This window comes from Miscanthus floridulus, chromosome 10 (assembly GCF_019320115.1).
Source record: "Miscanthus floridulus cultivar M001 chromosome 10, ASM1932011v1, whole genome shotgun sequence".
NCBI lineage: Eukaryota > Viridiplantae > Streptophyta > Magnoliopsida > Poales > Poaceae > Miscanthus > Miscanthus floridulus.
This window is the reverse complement of record NC_089589.1, coordinates 75974733-75993776: the sequence shown is the minus strand read 5'-3', so window position 1 is coordinate 75993776 and position 19044 is coordinate 75974733. Positions and strand designations below refer to the sequence as shown.

The 19044-nt window shown below is 39.5% G+C and overlaps 2 protein-coding genes across 2 annotated transcripts; both read left to right on the top strand.

The window, feature by feature from the left end:
- Positions 1-6268: 6268 nt before the first annotated feature.
- LOC136484912 (auxin-responsive protein IAA27-like) lies at positions 6269-13292 on the top strand. Its single transcript, XM_066481885.1, has 5 exons — positions 6269-6840; positions 9873-10222; positions 10838-10955; positions 11348-11409; positions 12979-13292. Exons 1-5 carry the CDS (start codon positions 6359-6361, stop codon positions 13029-13031), a joined length of 1065 nt encoding a protein of 354 aa, XP_066337982.1. The 5' UTR covers positions 6269-6358; the 3' UTR covers positions 13032-13292.
- A 3848-nt stretch (positions 13293-17140) lies between these two features.
- LOC136487410 (putative auxin-responsive protein IAA29) lies at positions 17141-18785 on the top strand. The gene is made up of 4 exons (XM_066484566.1): positions 17141-17330; positions 18112-18238; positions 18368-18429; positions 18613-18785. The coding sequence occupies exons 1-4, from the start codon at positions 17141-17143 to the stop codon at positions 18783-18785; spliced, it is 552 nt and encodes a 183-aa protein (XP_066340663.1).
- The last annotated feature ends 259 nt before the right edge of the window (positions 18786-19044 follow it).

Sequence of the window (19044 nt, the reverse complement as noted above, 5' to 3'; positions counted from 1 at the left end):
GGGAAGATGGAGCGGTGTGAGAATTTGGCCGGCGGCAGTGCTGTTGCATTCAACGGTAGAACAGAGCAGGCGTCCATGGCGGCCACGTGTTGGATTCGTCGCGCGCTCGCCTTCAGGCCTGCGGACGCCGCTGCGCACTCGCCCGATGACGATGTCGCGCACTCGCCCGCGACGCCGGCCGTCCCCGCGCCCGACCCGCGCCCCGTCCGCCCATGCCCGCCTAGGCCGTGAGACCGTGGAAGCCGTGCCGCTGCTCAGGGACGCGCGAAGCCCCCTCCTGGCCGCCGTCGCCCCTCTCGTCCTCCCTTTCTCCCTCGCAAGAACGCCGCTCATCTCCCGGCGCGAGCACGTCTCGCTGCTCACCGCGGGCGCCGACCGAGACCGCAACCACCTTCGTCCATCTCGCCGGGCAGGGGCATAACGGATATTTCATCACTCTTCTCTCTCCTCGAAAGTCAAAAATAAATATTTTATTTGATCTGGTGTCACTACCAAATTTGACAAGAAACAGAATGCAAACCGCTCCATTTGACATATTCAGCAGTAAAAGGAGGTCACTTTCAGTGTCTCGTAGCTAATTTTGCCAAATCTTTACTGTTCTATATAGGCTCCGTTCGGCTGACCTTAAAAGTGACACTATTCAGTTTATTTTTTCAGCCGGAACAATATTTTTCTCTCACAACAATTTAGCCAGAATAGTATTTTTCAGCCAATTTCAGCCAAGCAAACGGGGGGCTATATGGCTTCCTACTACATTGATCGAATTGTTTCAATGCCAATATTTGAACATACCGATTTTGTTTTCCCAACGGACTTTATCAACTTTTTTCGTTTTCTAGCTAGATATAAAAATATAAATTAAATGTGGTTCGAGAGTTTTTTTTTTACATGCATGTGCATGCTATCACCAGTCTAGCACCATAGCTTTTATGCCACCTTTTGGCTACATTATTATAACTGCGAACAACCATACGAGTAGTAATTGTTATAGGAATATCTCACAATTCGTGCATAGACCTATGTCATAGGGGTGCATGCATGGTAGAATTGCATCTAAAATCATAGGGGGGGGGGGGGGGGGGGGGGGGTTCTGTATTTTCATTTTTGAGGGGTACATTTAATTTGTGCTCCCTAAGTAAAATATACGTACCTTCACCCATGTTGTAACACAAAAATGTTACCAATCTTAGTATTATAGATGGCACTAAGTCAAATCATGCTCGTTATGTTTGCAAACTTGTGGAAAAGAAATTCTAGATTTTGACTCATTTAGGGATGGAGACAGGGTTTATTACAGGATGAGTGAGGCGTAGTATAGCATTCCACACGTACACAGCTATATATAGATGGACTGAGCAATACTGTCGTTTGATTCAAAAACAATACTAGCTACGATGTAATACTGCCGTTGCAACGACGACTAACACGCGCTGAATACTAGAGATAATAATAACATGATGAAAGAATTAAGAAACATAAAGTAGCAAAACCCTAACCTTTTACGATAAACTTTTCTTTCTCTCCCTACCGTAATGCACGGCTCAATTGCTCGGCTTTTGTCAGTTGGATCACAAAGAAAGTAACGCAGGCAGGCAAGAAAGACGGTGAAAGGAAAGGGCAGGCAGGAAACGAAAGGAGGCAAAAGTTGGCAAAAGATGAGAAAGAAAATAAAGCGATCACCATCATCATCATCGTGTTCTCTCTCCTACGCATGTCACCTCGCTCGTGACTAGCCTCGCTACTCCCTATAGCTTAAAGCATGCAGCCGATAAACTAATCCTTTTTTAGCTCAAAATTGTCTCAAAACTTTAACGACTTCTGAACTTGTGATGTGTCTATATATAAGATGCATGATAGCGAAAGATCTCGCATAATCGTCGTCGTTATCAGGGCGTGATTATTAGGGGCACCTGTGTTGTAATAATGGACTACTAGTAACTAGGCGTACGCTTGTAATGATTCAGTCAGAATTGTGAGCACGAGTGTTGGATTGTTAAGTGTGGCCCGAAGATAGTATACTACTCCCTCCGTCCCAGAGTGTAGGTATCATGCCAATTGCAAGAGGCATTTAAGTAAAACCCACCTGTAATTACGGTACATCACACCACCATGAGGGTATGTGCGCTACGTACTCACTATACTCTAAAACAAAAGATATTACAATAATCCTAGAACATATACATGTAGATCAGGTCGGCCATTAGAATTGTGGTATTAACCGTGGACATTCAAGGTCGTTTAGAAGTTTTGAGTTTTTAATTTCAAAATATATGAACTTAAAACACATATTTGGGGCTCTAAATAACTTCAAATAAAAAAACATTTCAACTAAACAGTTGTAGATTGTATTGGGAACTACAACTTTGATATAGATCATGTCAACATCCGAGGTTGTTTAAAAATTTTTAATTTAAAAGATATGTGAAATTAAAATAATATTTTGGGACTCTAAACAGTTTTAAATCAAAAAATATTCAACTACAAAGTTGTAGACCACGTCGATAAATACAAATTTTGATATAAAGTTTGTCTTGATGTAAGTTTTGGAATCCTTTAAAATTTGGAAAAAATACTTCGAATGTCTAGATTCCTTACATTTGATGAGCACGGAGTAACACTTAGACCTATATGTACCGATGGATGACCTATATCTGGTGGACTACATGTGGATGCTGCTTTAGGTGTGTACCGATTATCAGGTCATTTCCACCGTTGGTCGACACGATGCAAGCTGATCCACAGACCACAGAGTCATATTGCGCTCGAGTGTTGGCCGTGGATCTTACAAATCAATCGATGTGATTGCTTGCTCGATGCCTCCTTTAAATGGTTTTGTCGCATCAATCTACATGTCCAGGGTCACCAGAATGTGTGTGCATCATCGTCATGGATCCATGAAGACATAGGCCGGGCTAGCATGGTGTCACTGTGGACCATGGACCACTAGAAAGTTTAATCTAAAGTTAAACCATTGCAGATGAGTTACCTAAAATTATGGAGGTTACATATGGATCATACTGCAATTCGATCTTACATCTAAGGTAGACCATCCTATAACTACAAATTCTAGCTAGGCCACTGCATGAAGGTGTAGTAGTTTGCTACCCAGATGATTCTCTGTCTACGTGGAATCAATCAGAGTAGCACGAGCTATCCATCACATCTTACGTACATGTAAATAATTTCAGATATTTCGAAGAAAAATAAAAAAGAACCATTGCAATGCAAGTGGCAATATCCTCATGCTCAGTTTTAGAAAATGGATAGAAACCTGTCCTCTATATCCTACGTGGATATACACAGCCAAAGTTTATAGGAGTCGTTAGACTCAAAGTCTCAAAACTGAGGTACATAAAAAACAAAGTGCAAAAAGACTAAGAGAGCTAAAAAGACTAAACTTCTAAATTTTATGCCCTTACTTCAAACTTGCTTTTATCTTGTGCACGGGTAATCATTCGCTGGTTAATTAGAAACTCTTGATGTTACCCCTCAAAAAAATTGATCTTATGCAGTAACAATCCTTCGCATCCTCGTATACTTAGAAGCTTTTGACGTCAAAACTAAACTAGTGGGAACCGCGTGTAGTGGAACTGTAAAGATAATTTTTAAACACATTCCCACCGCTTAAAAATAGGCCGGTGAATACTTCATGCTTGTATCCCTTGCGTCTGTTGAACGAAACCGTCCTAAAATATACTAGTTGTTTTTATATATAGATTTACCCTAAGTTATATTATTTAAAATTTATGCAAGTTTAATACAAAAACAATTAACATCTATAAGACCAAAAAAATATATTATATAAATTTATTTTATGGTGCATTCAACGATCTGGTCAAATTCAACGAAATTTGACTTATAACAAATCTACTAGACCTAGCTACAGGGCAGAGGGATAACTATTAGGATCTATATCCACACATCATCGTATAAAAGCTCACGAGGCCAAGTATATATTTTGATGATGCAACAGCAACTCGAGTAATTAAGTGATCGATACTATATCCAATACAGAAGTGCATGTTTGTGGAGATTGATATGCTCTGCGAGCCAGCCATATCTCTCGTGTTATTCTCATATATCATATCAGCAAGAATTAACAAGTGCCGACCGCATGCATATCTCTGCAGCTACGTTCACACACTCATCACAAACACGTGCAAATGCGAAAATCGCAGCACCGTATCCAAACCAAGGATCACAAAAGGACAAAGTCGATCTCCAGGAACCTAGAACAATAATTTTCAAAAGATCACAATCAGATCAAGCAACACTTCCATGCCGCGTGAGCATTACAACAACGTAAACACGCATGCATTGTTTAAGAACAGAATGTGAAGTACTATTTACTAATGAGATATTAATTGGAGCCTCAGCGTCGCAAGCGTGAAAGAAAAAAATGATAAATGTTATTATGAATTATATACTCTTTTTGAGCCTCATATTAACCACAAAATGTGCTACTAAAAGGCAAATATAAACTCTCCCCATAGATATCAGAGATATCTAGCCATCAATTCAGTACCCTTTAATCCTCATTGGAAATAATAGCCATCAAATACTTTTTTTTTTTGGGTTAGAAAAAAGATACCCACCTATTCCATTACAAAAATAGTCTCAGTTAACACTTTTCTGCACCTAGTTATATATATCTAGATACTCACCTCTGTTATTATAAAGTTTAAAATAAGTCCTAAACTTCCTCTAAATTATTGGGGTAATAAATGGTAAAATACTAAAATTTTGTATATAAATTACCCTCTTCTGTCAAAGAACTAAAAAAACTAAAGAATCCCTAAATTTGTATCTAAATTACCTACCCATGCCATTATAAAAATAAATAATGTAAACTAACCTCTAAATTTGCATGTGATCAAAAAGTATATAAAATTATTGATGAATAAAGTATATCACAACTAGACAAAGATAAGAAAGTATCTACATGTATGGGGATATAATAAACTTAGAATATGAAAAACAATGAAAGACAAAGGGGGCAAAATCAATAATTGGTTGTGGACTTCATACTTATGGCCATGCATGGATTTCTAGCACTTAATTATGTCTCTTGGGATTACTGGCTGGGGCCGTATAAGAGCATGCATGGGTTTATATAGACTAGTAAGTAATTAAGCTTACTTAAAAGGTTCGATAATTCTTCTATATATATGAAAAATGGGATCGCTCTTGGGACTCCATGATGGTAATGTGTTGTAATTAGCATATATAGATATATAAGCATTTGGAGAGCTGGCTAACGTAGGTTTCCCTTTTGGAAATTCCCGGTACAAAGTAGGGTTCCCAAGCAATAATTAAAGGGAATGGACACAAACAACAAGCTAGTACTGCACCGGTGGTGGAGGAGATGATGGTCACATCCCCACCACGTACGACGACACAGCCGGCACATCCATGACCACCAAGAAAAGCAGATCGACCCAGATGCAACGCAAAAGGGGCTGCCTCTGGCCTCTGGGTGCTTATATATATACACAGTGCAAGCGCGCATCTGTTTTTAGCCCGGCCAATTTATTTTGAACATAGCAGGATCTCATTTTGATTCCCGCCAAAAACTAAATACTTGTGTGGCCAAGTTCATATTTGCAAGTTTTCATTTTCAGAAAAGTAGGACCTCATGAAAGGCCATAGTTTCACTGCTATGGGCACAAACTTTTGATTTCATATTTGCTAGTTTTCACTGTCAGAATGCGCTTTCTGAATCAATAAGAACCATAGGAGGTGGGGAAACAAATACAGAAAACAATCCCTGATTCTTAACCATCATGCAGTTATCTATCTGCGAGAACGAAACAATAGAGAATCACTTCCAACAGCAGGAACCAGGAGCCAGCCCAAGGTGGAGAAAAACTAGATTGGCACCATGAAAGGTGCACGTCTGGTAGTCTTTGGTATTTTTACTTCTGAAAATTATGATACCCATGGCTACCACATATATAATTAGGAGAAAAATGATGTATCTCTAGGGTACACAAAACAACATGATGGAACTAGTAACCTATGTAGAACGGGCACATGTACATGTGGCTCTCTTGCACATCATATTTCCATCTTTTGACAGAATCTTGTTTGGAATCATTGCTCCTCCCTTCTCCATCTCATTCGCCCCATGGATCCATATATCTTGGTGATACCTGTACAAGTTATATCCATCCACCATCAGCACTGTAGTCCCGCACCATCTTATATTCTGCCGACATACTTATTCTCTAACCATAAACCCTTCCTCAACCCTCACCACACTCACTCTCTCACTCCTTGTGCTGCACACCTCACTCTTCTCCTTGCTAGCTCTCTTCCACTTCCACTCTCAGCTAGCTAGCTCATCCACATAGTCCTTATGCTGAATCTAGTATCATTTGAGACGCCGCCTCTTGGAAGGCAGGAGAGATCAGCTAATACTACCATCACCGCAACCGCAACAGCGGCCATCAGGGGAAAGGAAGAAAGCTCCAGCAACACTTGCTTCCATGGACATCTGGACCTCAGTCTTGGCATCTCCTTGTCTCATGGTGGTGGCGGCGGCTGCGACGCATCCAGCTGTGATGGAAGCAAGGAGAGCTATGGTGGTCGACAGGGCAGCCGTGATGACAAGGACAACATTCGTTTCATGAACAGCGGCACCACCACTGCAAATGTGATTACCGCAGGGCACCGCCATCATGTCGGTGATTTGACGGCATCATCAGGATCAGGAGGAGGTGGCTGGGCAACGGCGTTCATGCCGAGCCTGACTGGCTTCATGCATCCATGGAGCCTCGCCGCACGGCAGCAGGCTGCTGCCGAGCAAGACCGGACGCCTCCTACCACTTACATGTCAAGGTGAGATACGCTGAAACCCAGTGAAGTATTTCTGCATGGCTACGTACATCAGTTTCTACACATCAGTAAATTAAAGCACTGCATATGTTTATGATCCATGTTTGACCTTGAACTTCATATGGATAAGTTTTGCTGGTTAGCTAGGTCAATTGTTGTACTTCTAAAAATGTGACATCATTTCATTTTCATGCATGATGGATTTGATTTTGGGACTGCGTCTAGCATTGTTAGAGGAGGTTTGCAGTTTGTGATATATTTGGGCACTTCTTAGGGATGAAAAAAAGACAATGTTTCCTCCAGTCTATTCTCATTTTATCAAGCAAACATGATTTCACATGGGCTTATAAACATGCATATGAGGATACAAAGGGCCATAGTCTATAGATTTGCAATCATGACGCATAGAATGTATGCAGTGTAGTGGAAAAAAGGAGGATCAAAGTGATCTACGTACAAATGATTGCAATCATTAACATTTTGAACCAGTCATCGATGATTAGTATATTCTGCAAGCTAGTCGTCGTGTGCTTAGAACTACGTTTATAAATGATATATTGCAAACAGATTCTTATATATCCAAGAGCTCAAGATCGAGGAGAACTACGTGAAGTTTCTAAATGTACATATAACAGATGCAACTACTAGTATTTCTGAGCTATTCCTAACTCAAATTTATTTTTGGTTTGACCAAGTTTATTAAAATAATAATAATATTACAAAAAACTTTTTAAAGTATTTCTCCCTCCATGGGAAAATAAAAGTATTTCTGAGCTTGTCCTGAGTCAAACCTTTAAGTTTGACTAAGTTTATTGAAAAAAAAACAGTAACATTTCCGATGACAAACGAGCATAAATGGATCTATTGTGAAATATATTTTTGAAGCTTACTTATTACTTGATGTGTTGGATGTTAATACTCTTTTAAATAAACCTAGTCAAACAATAGAACAAACTCAAAAATCCTCCTGTGTTGGGATGTATGGAATACTTAACTTTAGAGTGCATGCATAATTTTTTTACAAAAATAAATGCATGCATATTAGTATCAAGTTAGATACATATATATATGTGCTTTCCTTGTATAAGAAATACTCCCTCTGTTCTAAAATACAAGGGACTTGAGTTTGTTGTAAGTCAAACTATGTATCCTAAATTTGACCAAAGTTATAGAGAAAGATATCATCTACCACGTCAAAGAGGTAAAATATAAAACATATTTCACACTGTATATATCTAATGATGGTCAATTGATATTGTAAATGTTATTGTTGGTGTGACCTTTTTCTATAAGTTTTGGTCAAACCTTTGATACTTTAACTTAGGATAAACTTAAATTTCTTATATATTAGGATGGATAGAGTATTTGATTTCACCCACTGTCCTATTTCTCACCAATAAAGTCTCTCATCAACTAATTAATTTTTACACATTTTCAAAGTCATAGGTTGGCCCATGCCCTATTATATTTCTTTCAATTGTCTAAACTATGAAGAATTATTCATTTTTTATTTCTCTTTGGAGGAAAACCAAGATAAAATTTTCAAATTTATTAGAAGAGAGGTCCTAGTAAAAAAAGTAATGGATTCTTCCACTTGGATGAAACTAATTCAATGACACAAATAAAAAATGCAAGAAAAGAGAAACATTTTAGTTTTCCATAATTAAGAAACTTCCATATAAGAGTAACCACCATGGACCATGCAAATAGAGAAGAGCATGCACGTTGATATTAATTCCATACAGACATTGCATTTTTGCAAACACAATGCATGCAAAGAAGGGAGCCAAACGTACATAGGAAAACAAGGTAGGTTTAGGTATATGGCCATGGTCCTTACACACTAGCTGGACCATGAACGGCAGTCGTCCAGTGATTAATAAGTAGCTATACTCAGTAGCTTACAATGTGTGGGGGCAAACTGAACAGAGCAGAGAATGGATGGCTCTCTTGTTCTTTTGGGACCGTTATATGGAGCAGCAGAGCATGCAGAGGGAGGCCATGGCGACTTGGCGAGACGACGATGACAGAGACGACTGACGAGAGCGAGCAGGACGTACGTACATCTGACGGAGTAGTAGACGAGATCTTTAGGCCGGAGCTGCAAGAGGGAAGGGGTGGTGTGCATGCATGGTGGGGTTGCAGCCGTGCAGGGCAGCAATGATGGTGAGCGCAGCAGGCATGCCATGGCTGCCTGGCCCGGCCCTCTGCTAGCTGCTAGCTGCAGGTGCAGTCTTTTCCATAAAATCCACTTTTTGGGTCCCCGTCCCGTCCCTATATGGATGTGTGCTGCTGCTAACTACAGTTTCTGTAGCTCTCTCATCAATAATTGAACAGCTGTGCTTTGTGGCCATGCATGCGATGGCCTCATCATGTGCTTCCTTCACCCTTTTCATTCTATAATACTACTATAGGATCGATCGGAGTGTCTAAATAATCTTTGAACTACTAAAATTTACTTCAGACGATTGACAACTTACTGTCTCAGTACTCCCTCCGAATCGGTAAAAGAAGTCGTTTTAAAAAGCGTCATGGTCTCTAAAGCATAACTTTAACTTCTTATTTCTATAAAAATATTTATTGAAAAGTGAAATATATTTTTATGAAAGTATTTTTTCAAGACAAATATATTCATATGGTTTTCACATTTTCAAACTCAACACCTTAAAAGTTATTCATGATTTATATTCTCAATGTTTGACTCAAATCTTATCCAAAACGACTTCCTTTACTAACCTGGAGGGAGTATAGGCCCTGTTTGGTACAGCTTATCTGAGAAGCGTCTCCTAGATAAGCTGCACAAATAGAGTAAAAGCGGCGGTCAAAATAAGCTGGTCTGATCCAGCTTCTATTTTTTAGTATAAATAGGAGATGTGAGAATAAACGTGACCAGAATAAGCTACTGAAAAACGTGATGTTTGACTGTTAATTTCAGCTTACTTTGACCATAAGGAGCTTATAAGCTCTACCACGTATATGTTCCGCTTACCGTTTAGCTGTCTAATAATCTTTCCCCCTGTCGATCATGTCAACAGTGATGACCGTGTGGCCACATCGCCGTCGGCCGTCGGCTGGCCGCCGGTGCACACCACCCGGCGCAACATCGTCACCGCCATGCAAGTAACCAAGACTGGCGCCACCGCCGCCGACGGACCCGAAAGCACGACGACGACGCACGCCGCAGCCGGCGGCGAGAAGAACGTGGCGGCGCCACCGATGACGGACAGCACGGTGGTGGCGACACTACGGCCGGCGCCGGCCAACATGTTCGCCAAGGTGCACATGGAGGGCTACGCGATTGGCAGGAAGATCAACCTGAGGGCCCAAGGCGGCTACGACTCCCTCTCCAGGGTGCTCACCAACATGACAACAAACTTCTTCTGCCGTAAGTACAACCAAACTACCCCCTGCAAAATTAAAACTTGTTTTATTTATTTTTACTTCTGGAGAGGAATCCTCAAACTGAGTGGCCCAATTTGAATTAATATTCGCCCAATCAGACCAAGCCCATAAACTGAGTTGGACCAGTTCGGTTAAGATTAGCCCAACCAGCCCATGGCCCAGCTAAGTTTTTTAAGGACATCTTGGAACTGAGTGGCCCAATTGGATCAATACTAGCCCAATCAGTCCTTAGTCTATGCATTTATTATTTATGTCTATTTTCTTTAAAAACGAATAGGCAGGAGACAGCTGCCCACTATATATATTATTAATATAAAAACAAAAAAGTGAAGCCTAACGACAACACAAGACTGAATAATAACAACAACAACAAAAGATTATCAATTGTAATTGTTAGAGGTACTGATTCGCAAAAAAAAAAAATGTTAGAGGTACTGGTTCCAAAAAAAAAAGGTTAGAGGTAGTGGTTGCTTTGAGAACTATTATAGTATATTATATTAGTTATTTATTGCTTCAAAGTTGGATTGCAATTTCTCTACCATGGTGACATGTCTCATTGATTGTTTTTTAAAAAATGGATTTCATTCTGCAAATGCAGCCGCAGACTGTTCAGGTGCAGGCACGGCAGAAAAAGATGCTCCTAATAGTGACAAGTTCATATTCCTGTATGAAGACTTTGAGGGTGACCGAATGCTGGTTGGTGACGTTCCATGGGAGTAAGTAGCTGCAGCCGATTGCTTGCCATCCGCCAACTACATTAATTATATATATATCATGGTTTAATATAATCTTAATATTAATATTATATATAGATATTCTGGAATGGATTCTTGGCCTGCATTAATGTTACTGCAAAATGACAACTCACCATTTCTGTAATTCAGATTGCTGAGTTCACTAAAATTTTGGACTACTGAAAAATATAGTATACTTTGCACATGACAAAAAATAACTAGGAAAATCATGATGGTTAACAGATTAGGAATAATCATATTTAAAATTATTTTCATGTATTATATATAGATTTTAAAATTTAGAAAATATAGCATGGAAATGCGAGGAGTTATCCCAAAGTGGGGAAAATAATGTTGCTGTGCATTTTCTACAGATTATTCCTAGCGTCTGCTAAAAGATTGTACATTGTCCGAAACCCAGCACAAAGTGACAAAGGTAATTGCAATATATTGTTTTGTTACACATGTTCCTAGATTGACTACCATTCATTTTTTAGATATACTAGCAAAAGTGCTCGTGAGTTACAACGGGTTGTTATGCGCTTTCAACTTCCAAATCAGCATCCGCTCACTCGTAGTTGTCTCATCCTGACCTCCACTATCCTTGGTGTGCTCAACTACCTATAAGCATAGATTGATTATCCTCTTTGTTGACATTGACAAAGTCTATGTCACCGTGCACATATTATTCCATCCTACCTCTTTTTGGCTTGGGCTACCGCATTTTCTCTTCTTGGGCCAAAAGCCCACCGACAGCTTGCTCCCTTTTTTCTTTCCTGAGCCCCGCGAACTCCTCTTCTCCACCCTCCTGGGTCGCAAGCCTTTCGGCCCATCCTCGCGATCCCGCCCTGCCAGCCCATGCAGAGAGCTCACCATGCCCCTCGTCTTCCGATTTGGCCACAGCCCAAGAGCTAGCAGCAGCCCACCCTCTCCCTCGCTGCCGAGTGGGCCCCCGCGTTGTCATCCCCTACCTCCCTCCTTTTTCCAAATTCTTCCTGCTCCTTTCCTTCTTCGGCCGAGGAGAAGCACCGAGCCGCTACTCCAGCTAGGTGTGCCCCCTTCTCCTCTGTCCAGTCAAGGTGCCACGAATCACGCCTCCATCACCCCCGCCCCTTCCTTTTTCTTCTCGCACGCCACAATCAGGGGCCTCCATGCCCGGCGTCATTAGCGGATGCACAAGTTCCATCTCGGGCCCTCCGCTCCATTCTCTGCCCTATATATGTTGGCCCTGAGGACCATGCACACTCATCGCCGCCACATCGGCCCTGCCTGCATCCCCTCCCTCGCTCTAGAGCCACCCCAAACGCCACTAACGCCATGGCCGAGGCCACTGCCGTCGACCCGATCTCCTCTCTAGAGACCTCCCAGGCCATGATATCTTCTCCCTCAGCACCACAAGCTCAACTCACATCCAGCAGACCGCTCCACGATGCCAATCTAGTGCTCCATCGCCTTCCTCCAAAGCTCGCCTGAGCTCCACTGCCACCTGTCATCTGTCCTCGTCGACCACCGCCACCAACTCGTCTCTGCCACCCAGATCTTCACCGTCATGCTCGCCAGGCCGAGCTTGACCTTCGCCACATGGTAGTGAACCCTACCCACCAGAGCACCATCCCGGCGGCCTCCTAGACGCACACCACCACGCCGGCACTCCCCCTCCCCTACCGCGATGGTGGACAAGAAACAGAGCCACGTGATGGCCATCCAATTGACTCCCAACGCCACATATGTCTTCTTGACCCACAGTCAACCAGGTATCGAGTGGCGGTGGTGGTGTGTTTTTTGGAGAGGACAGAGTGGTGGTGACATGCGTGGAGGAGTGCGAGTGCGAGCGGGGCGAGTGAGTGGGCTTCTAGTTGGGCCGAAACAATGGGCCAAATGAAAAACAAGGTGGAGAGGAATTTTGCCTTTTTAATATTAGGTATAGATAAAGACGACAGTGACTACCATTCATGAATCAATGTTGCTTATACCATGATATGGTTGTTACACAATTTCTTTTCAGGTCAAGGTGAAGGTGACAGAAAATATAAAACCAAAGAACCAACAAATGACTGAAGGCACTCTTCAAGCAAGTGGTCACAAGGACATGAGCATATATGCACCATATCCTTGCACATCTCTTGTTTTGGCATATATAGCTCCAAATTATGTACTTTTCTTCTTGTACTAACTATTAAGTGAGGGAGCTAGTATCTATGTGAGTTATGTTGTACCGTTGTTGTTTCCTAATCAATGTGCATATAATTTTGATCGTTATGTAAGAAAAAAATCTAGAAAGGAAGAAACATGTTGTCAGCATTGATCTCAGCAGTGATAAATAAGGTAGATATATGACTTGTTAACTACATTGTGTTTATCATGTTTCCCCCTTTTCAAATATCATCTTGCATACCAACTCAGTATTATGTGACACCAAACCCTAAAAACTAAAATCCCAATTGGGTTTTGGTCCTAGAATAATGATTTAATTTTCTTTACTTTGGTCATCATACTTAGTTAACCAAGTAGCCCGAAGAGCTTCGAACAATGTTTGATTAGCCCAAGGTTTAACCTAGGCATTATTCATTTCGCTCTGTCACCACCCTTGAGCTACTCAACCCACCTACAGCTCACCCATCAACCCTGGTCAAGGCTGGCTTTGTAGTTTGAGAGCCCTAGGGTAGAAGAGATAATATGGTCCTTTTGACCAAATATTCTTTTTTACTTGCAACATGATAAATAATATAGTAGTACTAGTCACATGTACTTAATTCTTGAAAAAATGATGACAATATAAACTAAAAGAGTATTCAAATGAAACAAGAATGATTATCTTAGCTAAAAGCCAAACTTCCCACAACTCCATCGATAATAATTCTCCAGACCTATAAAACAAAACTCGTTTGAACATTTCTTGATGCATAAAACTCCAGTCTTAGAATCTTACTTGACATATTAGCATAATACACAATTAGAGTAATTTTGTTCTTCATGTTTCACATCTAGGTACATATCCTAGATAATAGAGAAATAATTGGCTAAGAAAATAACTAACAAATACATAGAATTAGAAGTTTAGAAACTCTAACAATCTATTAATCTAACATGCTAAGAAATTAACTAATAATACACAATGGATTGATAATGAGAAACTATGTGAAGGCACAAAATTTCCTGAGTGGCAAGGCCACTTAGCAATAGGAGAGCAGCAAAGTGTGGTTGCGTGATGTATATATGCGATATTGTGGGTCCCCTCTTGGCCTAGGCCCTAGGATGTTGCCCCTCTCGTCTAGGCGCCGAGCTAGACATGACCTCGGTTGACACGCGTAGACCACCTAGTCCAATAGATAGCCTATAGGCTACAACTTGTAGCTTGTCGAGGACCATTTGGCAAATAGACGCTTTTCGGTACCCACACGTAGTTGGTCACCTCCAAGCAACCCAACACTCCCAGTGGTTGCACAGCTCGCCACCTCACCAACTACATTGGTCCTATGCCATTCACTACTCAGCACTCCAATACCCTAGACCTCAGCTCCTAGCACTTTTGGATCCCGCCATGCTACGTAAGCACAATCACACACTCCTATTGTTAGTGACCTTTCTCCTAACCGAAATACTAACCAATAGAAAATTCCAAACCATCGGTCACCAAAACTTTTGTCATTAATCCAGTTCATTTTAAGGGGACAGAATATTTCTTGAAATAACAAACTGAATTTCTGATCATAAATGAATGCCCACCCTAGTTCTTGGTATTCTTAAGTTTCAAGTAAATGGTGTGCATATCCTAACTCTATCACAAACTAAATAATGGTTTGTCTTAACATCTAAACCATATTTAGTTTACTAAGAAAAAAGTCACATGTGGTGGTGCTACAAAGATGGACACGACAGTTGGTTCGCAAGTCTTTCCTTTGTGTGACCCTCCAAAACCTTTACCACTTCAAACCTTAGGGATTGTGGTCAAGTAGTGGTGCTATTTGCTAACAAAAACAATGATTACTATGAAATTCCTATATCTTAAATTTATTATTCCATATTCTTATTTTTCTATACAACACTAGAACATGCACATCTCCAAATATCTTTCAACCCTTAAGAATCCCGAGCAACACTTGGTCTCCATACCTCCACAAAATTTTATAACATCTAATCCCAACGAAAAACAATTGTACTAGTGTTGGCTTCAATATACAATGGAAATTATGGTTCAACACAAAGTGACTTGAAGCATGTGAATTGAAAGAGGGTATCATAATCAAGGCTATTTTTGTTTTTTGGGCATACTTGATAGAAGGTTTATGTGAATTGGACTCCTTGTCAATGTATGAACAAATGGTTGGGACATTCCTAAAGGTGCAATCATCAGTATGAGCAATGGATCAATAAAGCAATGAAGTTCCCAACCATCAAGTTAATATATAGAAGACAAATTATTTGTGTCGGGCACTACAGTTGAGTAACATATTATGCAAGGCAAGATGGTTAGACTAGCCTAATGATTTTACCCAACCACTTGTGATGAACTTTGATAGCATGGTGATAAATTATTAGATTTTTCAACTAGGTCTTATTGTTCTTAGTGTTTACTATAAAATGGTCTCTTTTTAATTCTCTATAAATTATACCTAGCGTAATAGATAAAGGAAATCTTGATTGAAAGTGAGCTTTTTCATTTTGTTTGTTTTGTGCAAACTAATGTTTAATTAGCCATATAGTGTCCGCCTTTCCTTAGTGTTGGTAGATTATATGATGCTACTATTATATACAAAATGTAAAACATATTTAAATTGTTTCTTACACTTGAAAATTAAGAAACCTTAGTATAGTTAACAATATTATTTAATTTCACTAATTCGATTACACTGATTACGTATTTACCATGATCTACATAATTACAAATCTGTCTCTTGTTCATTTTTTTGTCATTTCTCCTCCCCATGACTAGTTTAATATATGCATGGAAATCTAAAAAAAATATTATATTTCAATTAAAATTATGTATCCGCCTACTATATGTTAGTTGAATATTTGGCTTGTTCGCTGGTTGGTTTCTGAGCTTGTTTGGGCTGGCTGGTGCTGGTTTGTTGTGAGAGAAAAACACTGTTGGCTGGTTGAATAAGTCTGGCTGAAACCAACAAGCGAACAGGGTGATTGAACCCAAAGAGTGATCAATGATCACTTTTCATAATACGACACCAATACAAGTGCAATAGAGCAATATTGGATCCTAGATTTTACCTAACAGAATTGTTTTATCATGTTTTTTAGTGAAACAATGATGAATTTAATTAATCTGTGAACAACAACAGGAAGTATTGAAATTTTTGTGGATTGGTACTTCAAGTGGAAATTTTTCTACAATGCACAATTTGTATCAATTGTGGAGCAATATATTCAATACAAGTTGGAATATTGATTTTCATAAACATATGATGAGATATGATTTGTATTTATTGTAAAATAAAGAGAAAATTCTACAAAAGCGTAGAACCTATGAAGGAAAAAACCATATAATACAGACAAACCGGTTTCATCCCCATGCTATGGAGTTTAAGAAAGTAACTTAAGAAAACCAGTTGATTTGTTTTCTACACGTAAAGAAGACAACAAACCGTGTGGCTGCATATGTACTGGTGAAGGTCAATTATTATGTAATACAAATGCAATGTAACTTTTTTTAAAGAGTAAGATATGCTGAAATATATTCATAGGACATTAAATGTTATAGATATACTTGCAAGTCAACCACATATTTTCAATTGAGCCCCTTATACTATTGAAAAAATATATATATATATATATATATATATATATATATGTGTGCAGATGAAAAGACTAGCTATCTTGGAATATTTTTTTTAAATACTATATTATACAAGGGTAGTTGTGAAAAATGGCTATGCTAGCTGAACTTCATTTAATAGTAGGGTCACTCCATGTGTTATAAATACCCACAGTTGGCATTCGACTAGGTATGCCTATTGTGATCTGCACAGATATCATCTGTCAAGGTTAGGAGAAACCTTGCATCCCTACATTTCATTTGTTTCCAGTTTTTCAATATTAGAATCATCATTCTCTCTTTGACACAAGATATGCAATTTTTCCTAGTGACAACTAATTTGGGCATCTTAATAGATATATATCAGAGCGTACTAGGAGTCCGGCACTAATCTCTTATGGATGAGATCAAGAGTACCAATACTTCTGTTACGCCTGAGGTTGAGGTGCGTCCTAGATTCTCACCATCAAGGTTTGTGAAGGTTTTCATGCAAGGTGAAGTTGTTGGGAGGAAGATAAATCTGGCCACTCACCAGAACTACGCCTCGTTGTCCTTCACCTTAAAAAGATTAGGCAACAACTATTCTAGTAAGTAAAACTTCTCCATACACATCTTTGGTCAATATGTCGATGTAGTTGTTCTTGATTCACTTGGATTTGTAGCATTTATTGAATAAATCTTTGACTATGATCCATCCAATTCAACATACTTGTTTACACAAAGATTGATATCCTAGTTTCTAACTTATATCACCCTAGCAACCAATTTATAGAGGATCTAGATTATAAATACTATCTAGTAATTATGGCACATATGTAATCTTCGAAAATCTTGAGTCAATTTCTTTCTTCTGATGTATGCAAAATCATGAGGGGCAAGAATTGACATTAGAGTATCTTGTAAAATTACATCTTTTAATTGGGATCATGCACTCAGAGGATCTATTATATAATGTTTTTTCTGATTTTCTCTTGAAGTGGAAAACAAATAGTAGACTACCATAATTGTGCATCAACTGTGAGCGTAGCTGGAGGTATGATGGGTGCACAGCTCCATTTCCTAGGTTGAAGTCATGTTTGGCTCTATTTTTTGGCACCTTTTTTTTTTCTTAATATAGAATTATAAGGTTAGGTGCCTCCCACTTTCTACTTTTACAAATACTTCATCTATCAAAAGTGTTCTTCTATAGAGTAAGTGGTATTGGATTCACTTCCATTTTTCATGTAACACAACTATAGATTTCTTACAAAATCATTATAAATTTATTTAAGGACACACAACCACATACGTACATCACAGTTTAAAAATATATATAATCAAGTTCGAATATGGCAATACTAATTTATTCGTTTTTCTTCAATTTTGTAGTGCCATCATGTGAACTTAATGGGTTAGTAAACAATGAAGTTGATGGGGCATCAGATGAAAACAACTTCATTCTTTTCTATGATAACGTGGATGGTGATCGTTTCTTCCTTGGGGAAGTTCCATGGGAGTGAGTCCTTCAACTTCTCTCTCTCACTCACTCTTCCTCACTCGATGTATATATGTTTTGTTTTGTCTCTCCTTTCCAAATTACCAACAATGGTTGTTATGTAAAAGTAGTAACAAGTTAATACTGCAGGATTTTTGTCATTTCTGTTAAGAGGATCTACATTGTTCCTGTTCCACAAGAACAAGAGAATGGTGCGCACAGTAACACGCATTACCTTACATGCTGACACATTCGTTTCCGAGTCATATGAATAAAAAAAATAAAGAAGTTATATTGTATATTTAAAGCACTTAGTGCATCATAAGTTGTTATTATCTTATACAATGCCGAACTCGTCATAATATGTCTAAGGTAACAAAACTTTTTGCTGGCAGTTGCGGACAATGAAGAGGAAGAGGAAGAAAGAGAGAATGGTGATGGCAATGTTGCTATTTCTGCTGCTCCCCTAGATGGAGATGATGTCCCAGCTAATGAAGATGATGAGGAGGTTGTTGATGATGGAGAGGCTATGGCCAACACTCTTGCTGATGGAGTTTCTGAGGAGTAGCCAACAAATATGAAAAATAAGCGGCATGCAAGCATGGTTGTGTTTGAAGCTTAGGTGTTGCTTCGTATAGCTAACACAAATTTCAAATGGACAACCGTAGTTTCTACTGCAGGCTTGTTTTGCATGGTTGAAATATTTTTAGTTAACTCATGATATGCGCACTTTACATAGTGCATGCAAGTTGGACACCGAATAAGCTGAACCTTATCATGCTATAACCTGTGTTCTACCGGTTTAGATATGTGTCTCTTGGAAGCTT

Bases quoted from the DNA above. Each gene is read 5' to 3' on its own strand.
- LOC136484912 (XM_066481885.1), top strand. From the start codon at position 6,359: ATGCTGAATCTAGTATCATTTGAGACGCCGCCTCTTGGAAGGCAGGAG. The intron at 10,223-10,837 runs GTAAGTACAACC...CTGCAAATGCAG, and splicing joins GACAACAAACTTCTTCTGCC to CCGCAGACTGTTCAGGTGCA. The intron at 10,956-11,347 runs GTAAGTAGCTGC...CATTTTCTACAG, and splicing joins GTTGGTGACGTTCCATGGGA to ATTATTCCTAGCGTCTGCTA.
- LOC136487410 (XM_066484566.1), top strand. From the start codon at position 17,141: ATGGATGAGATCAAGAGTACCAATACTTCTGTTACGCCTGAGGTTGAG. The intron at 18,239-18,367 runs GTGAGTCCTTCA...TTAATACTGCAG, and splicing joins CTTGGGGAAGTTCCATGGGA to GATTTTTGTCATTTCTGTTA. The intron at 18,430-18,612 runs GTGCGCACAGTA...TTTTGCTGGCAG, and splicing joins TCCACAAGAACAAGAGAATG to TTGCGGACAATGAAGAGGAA.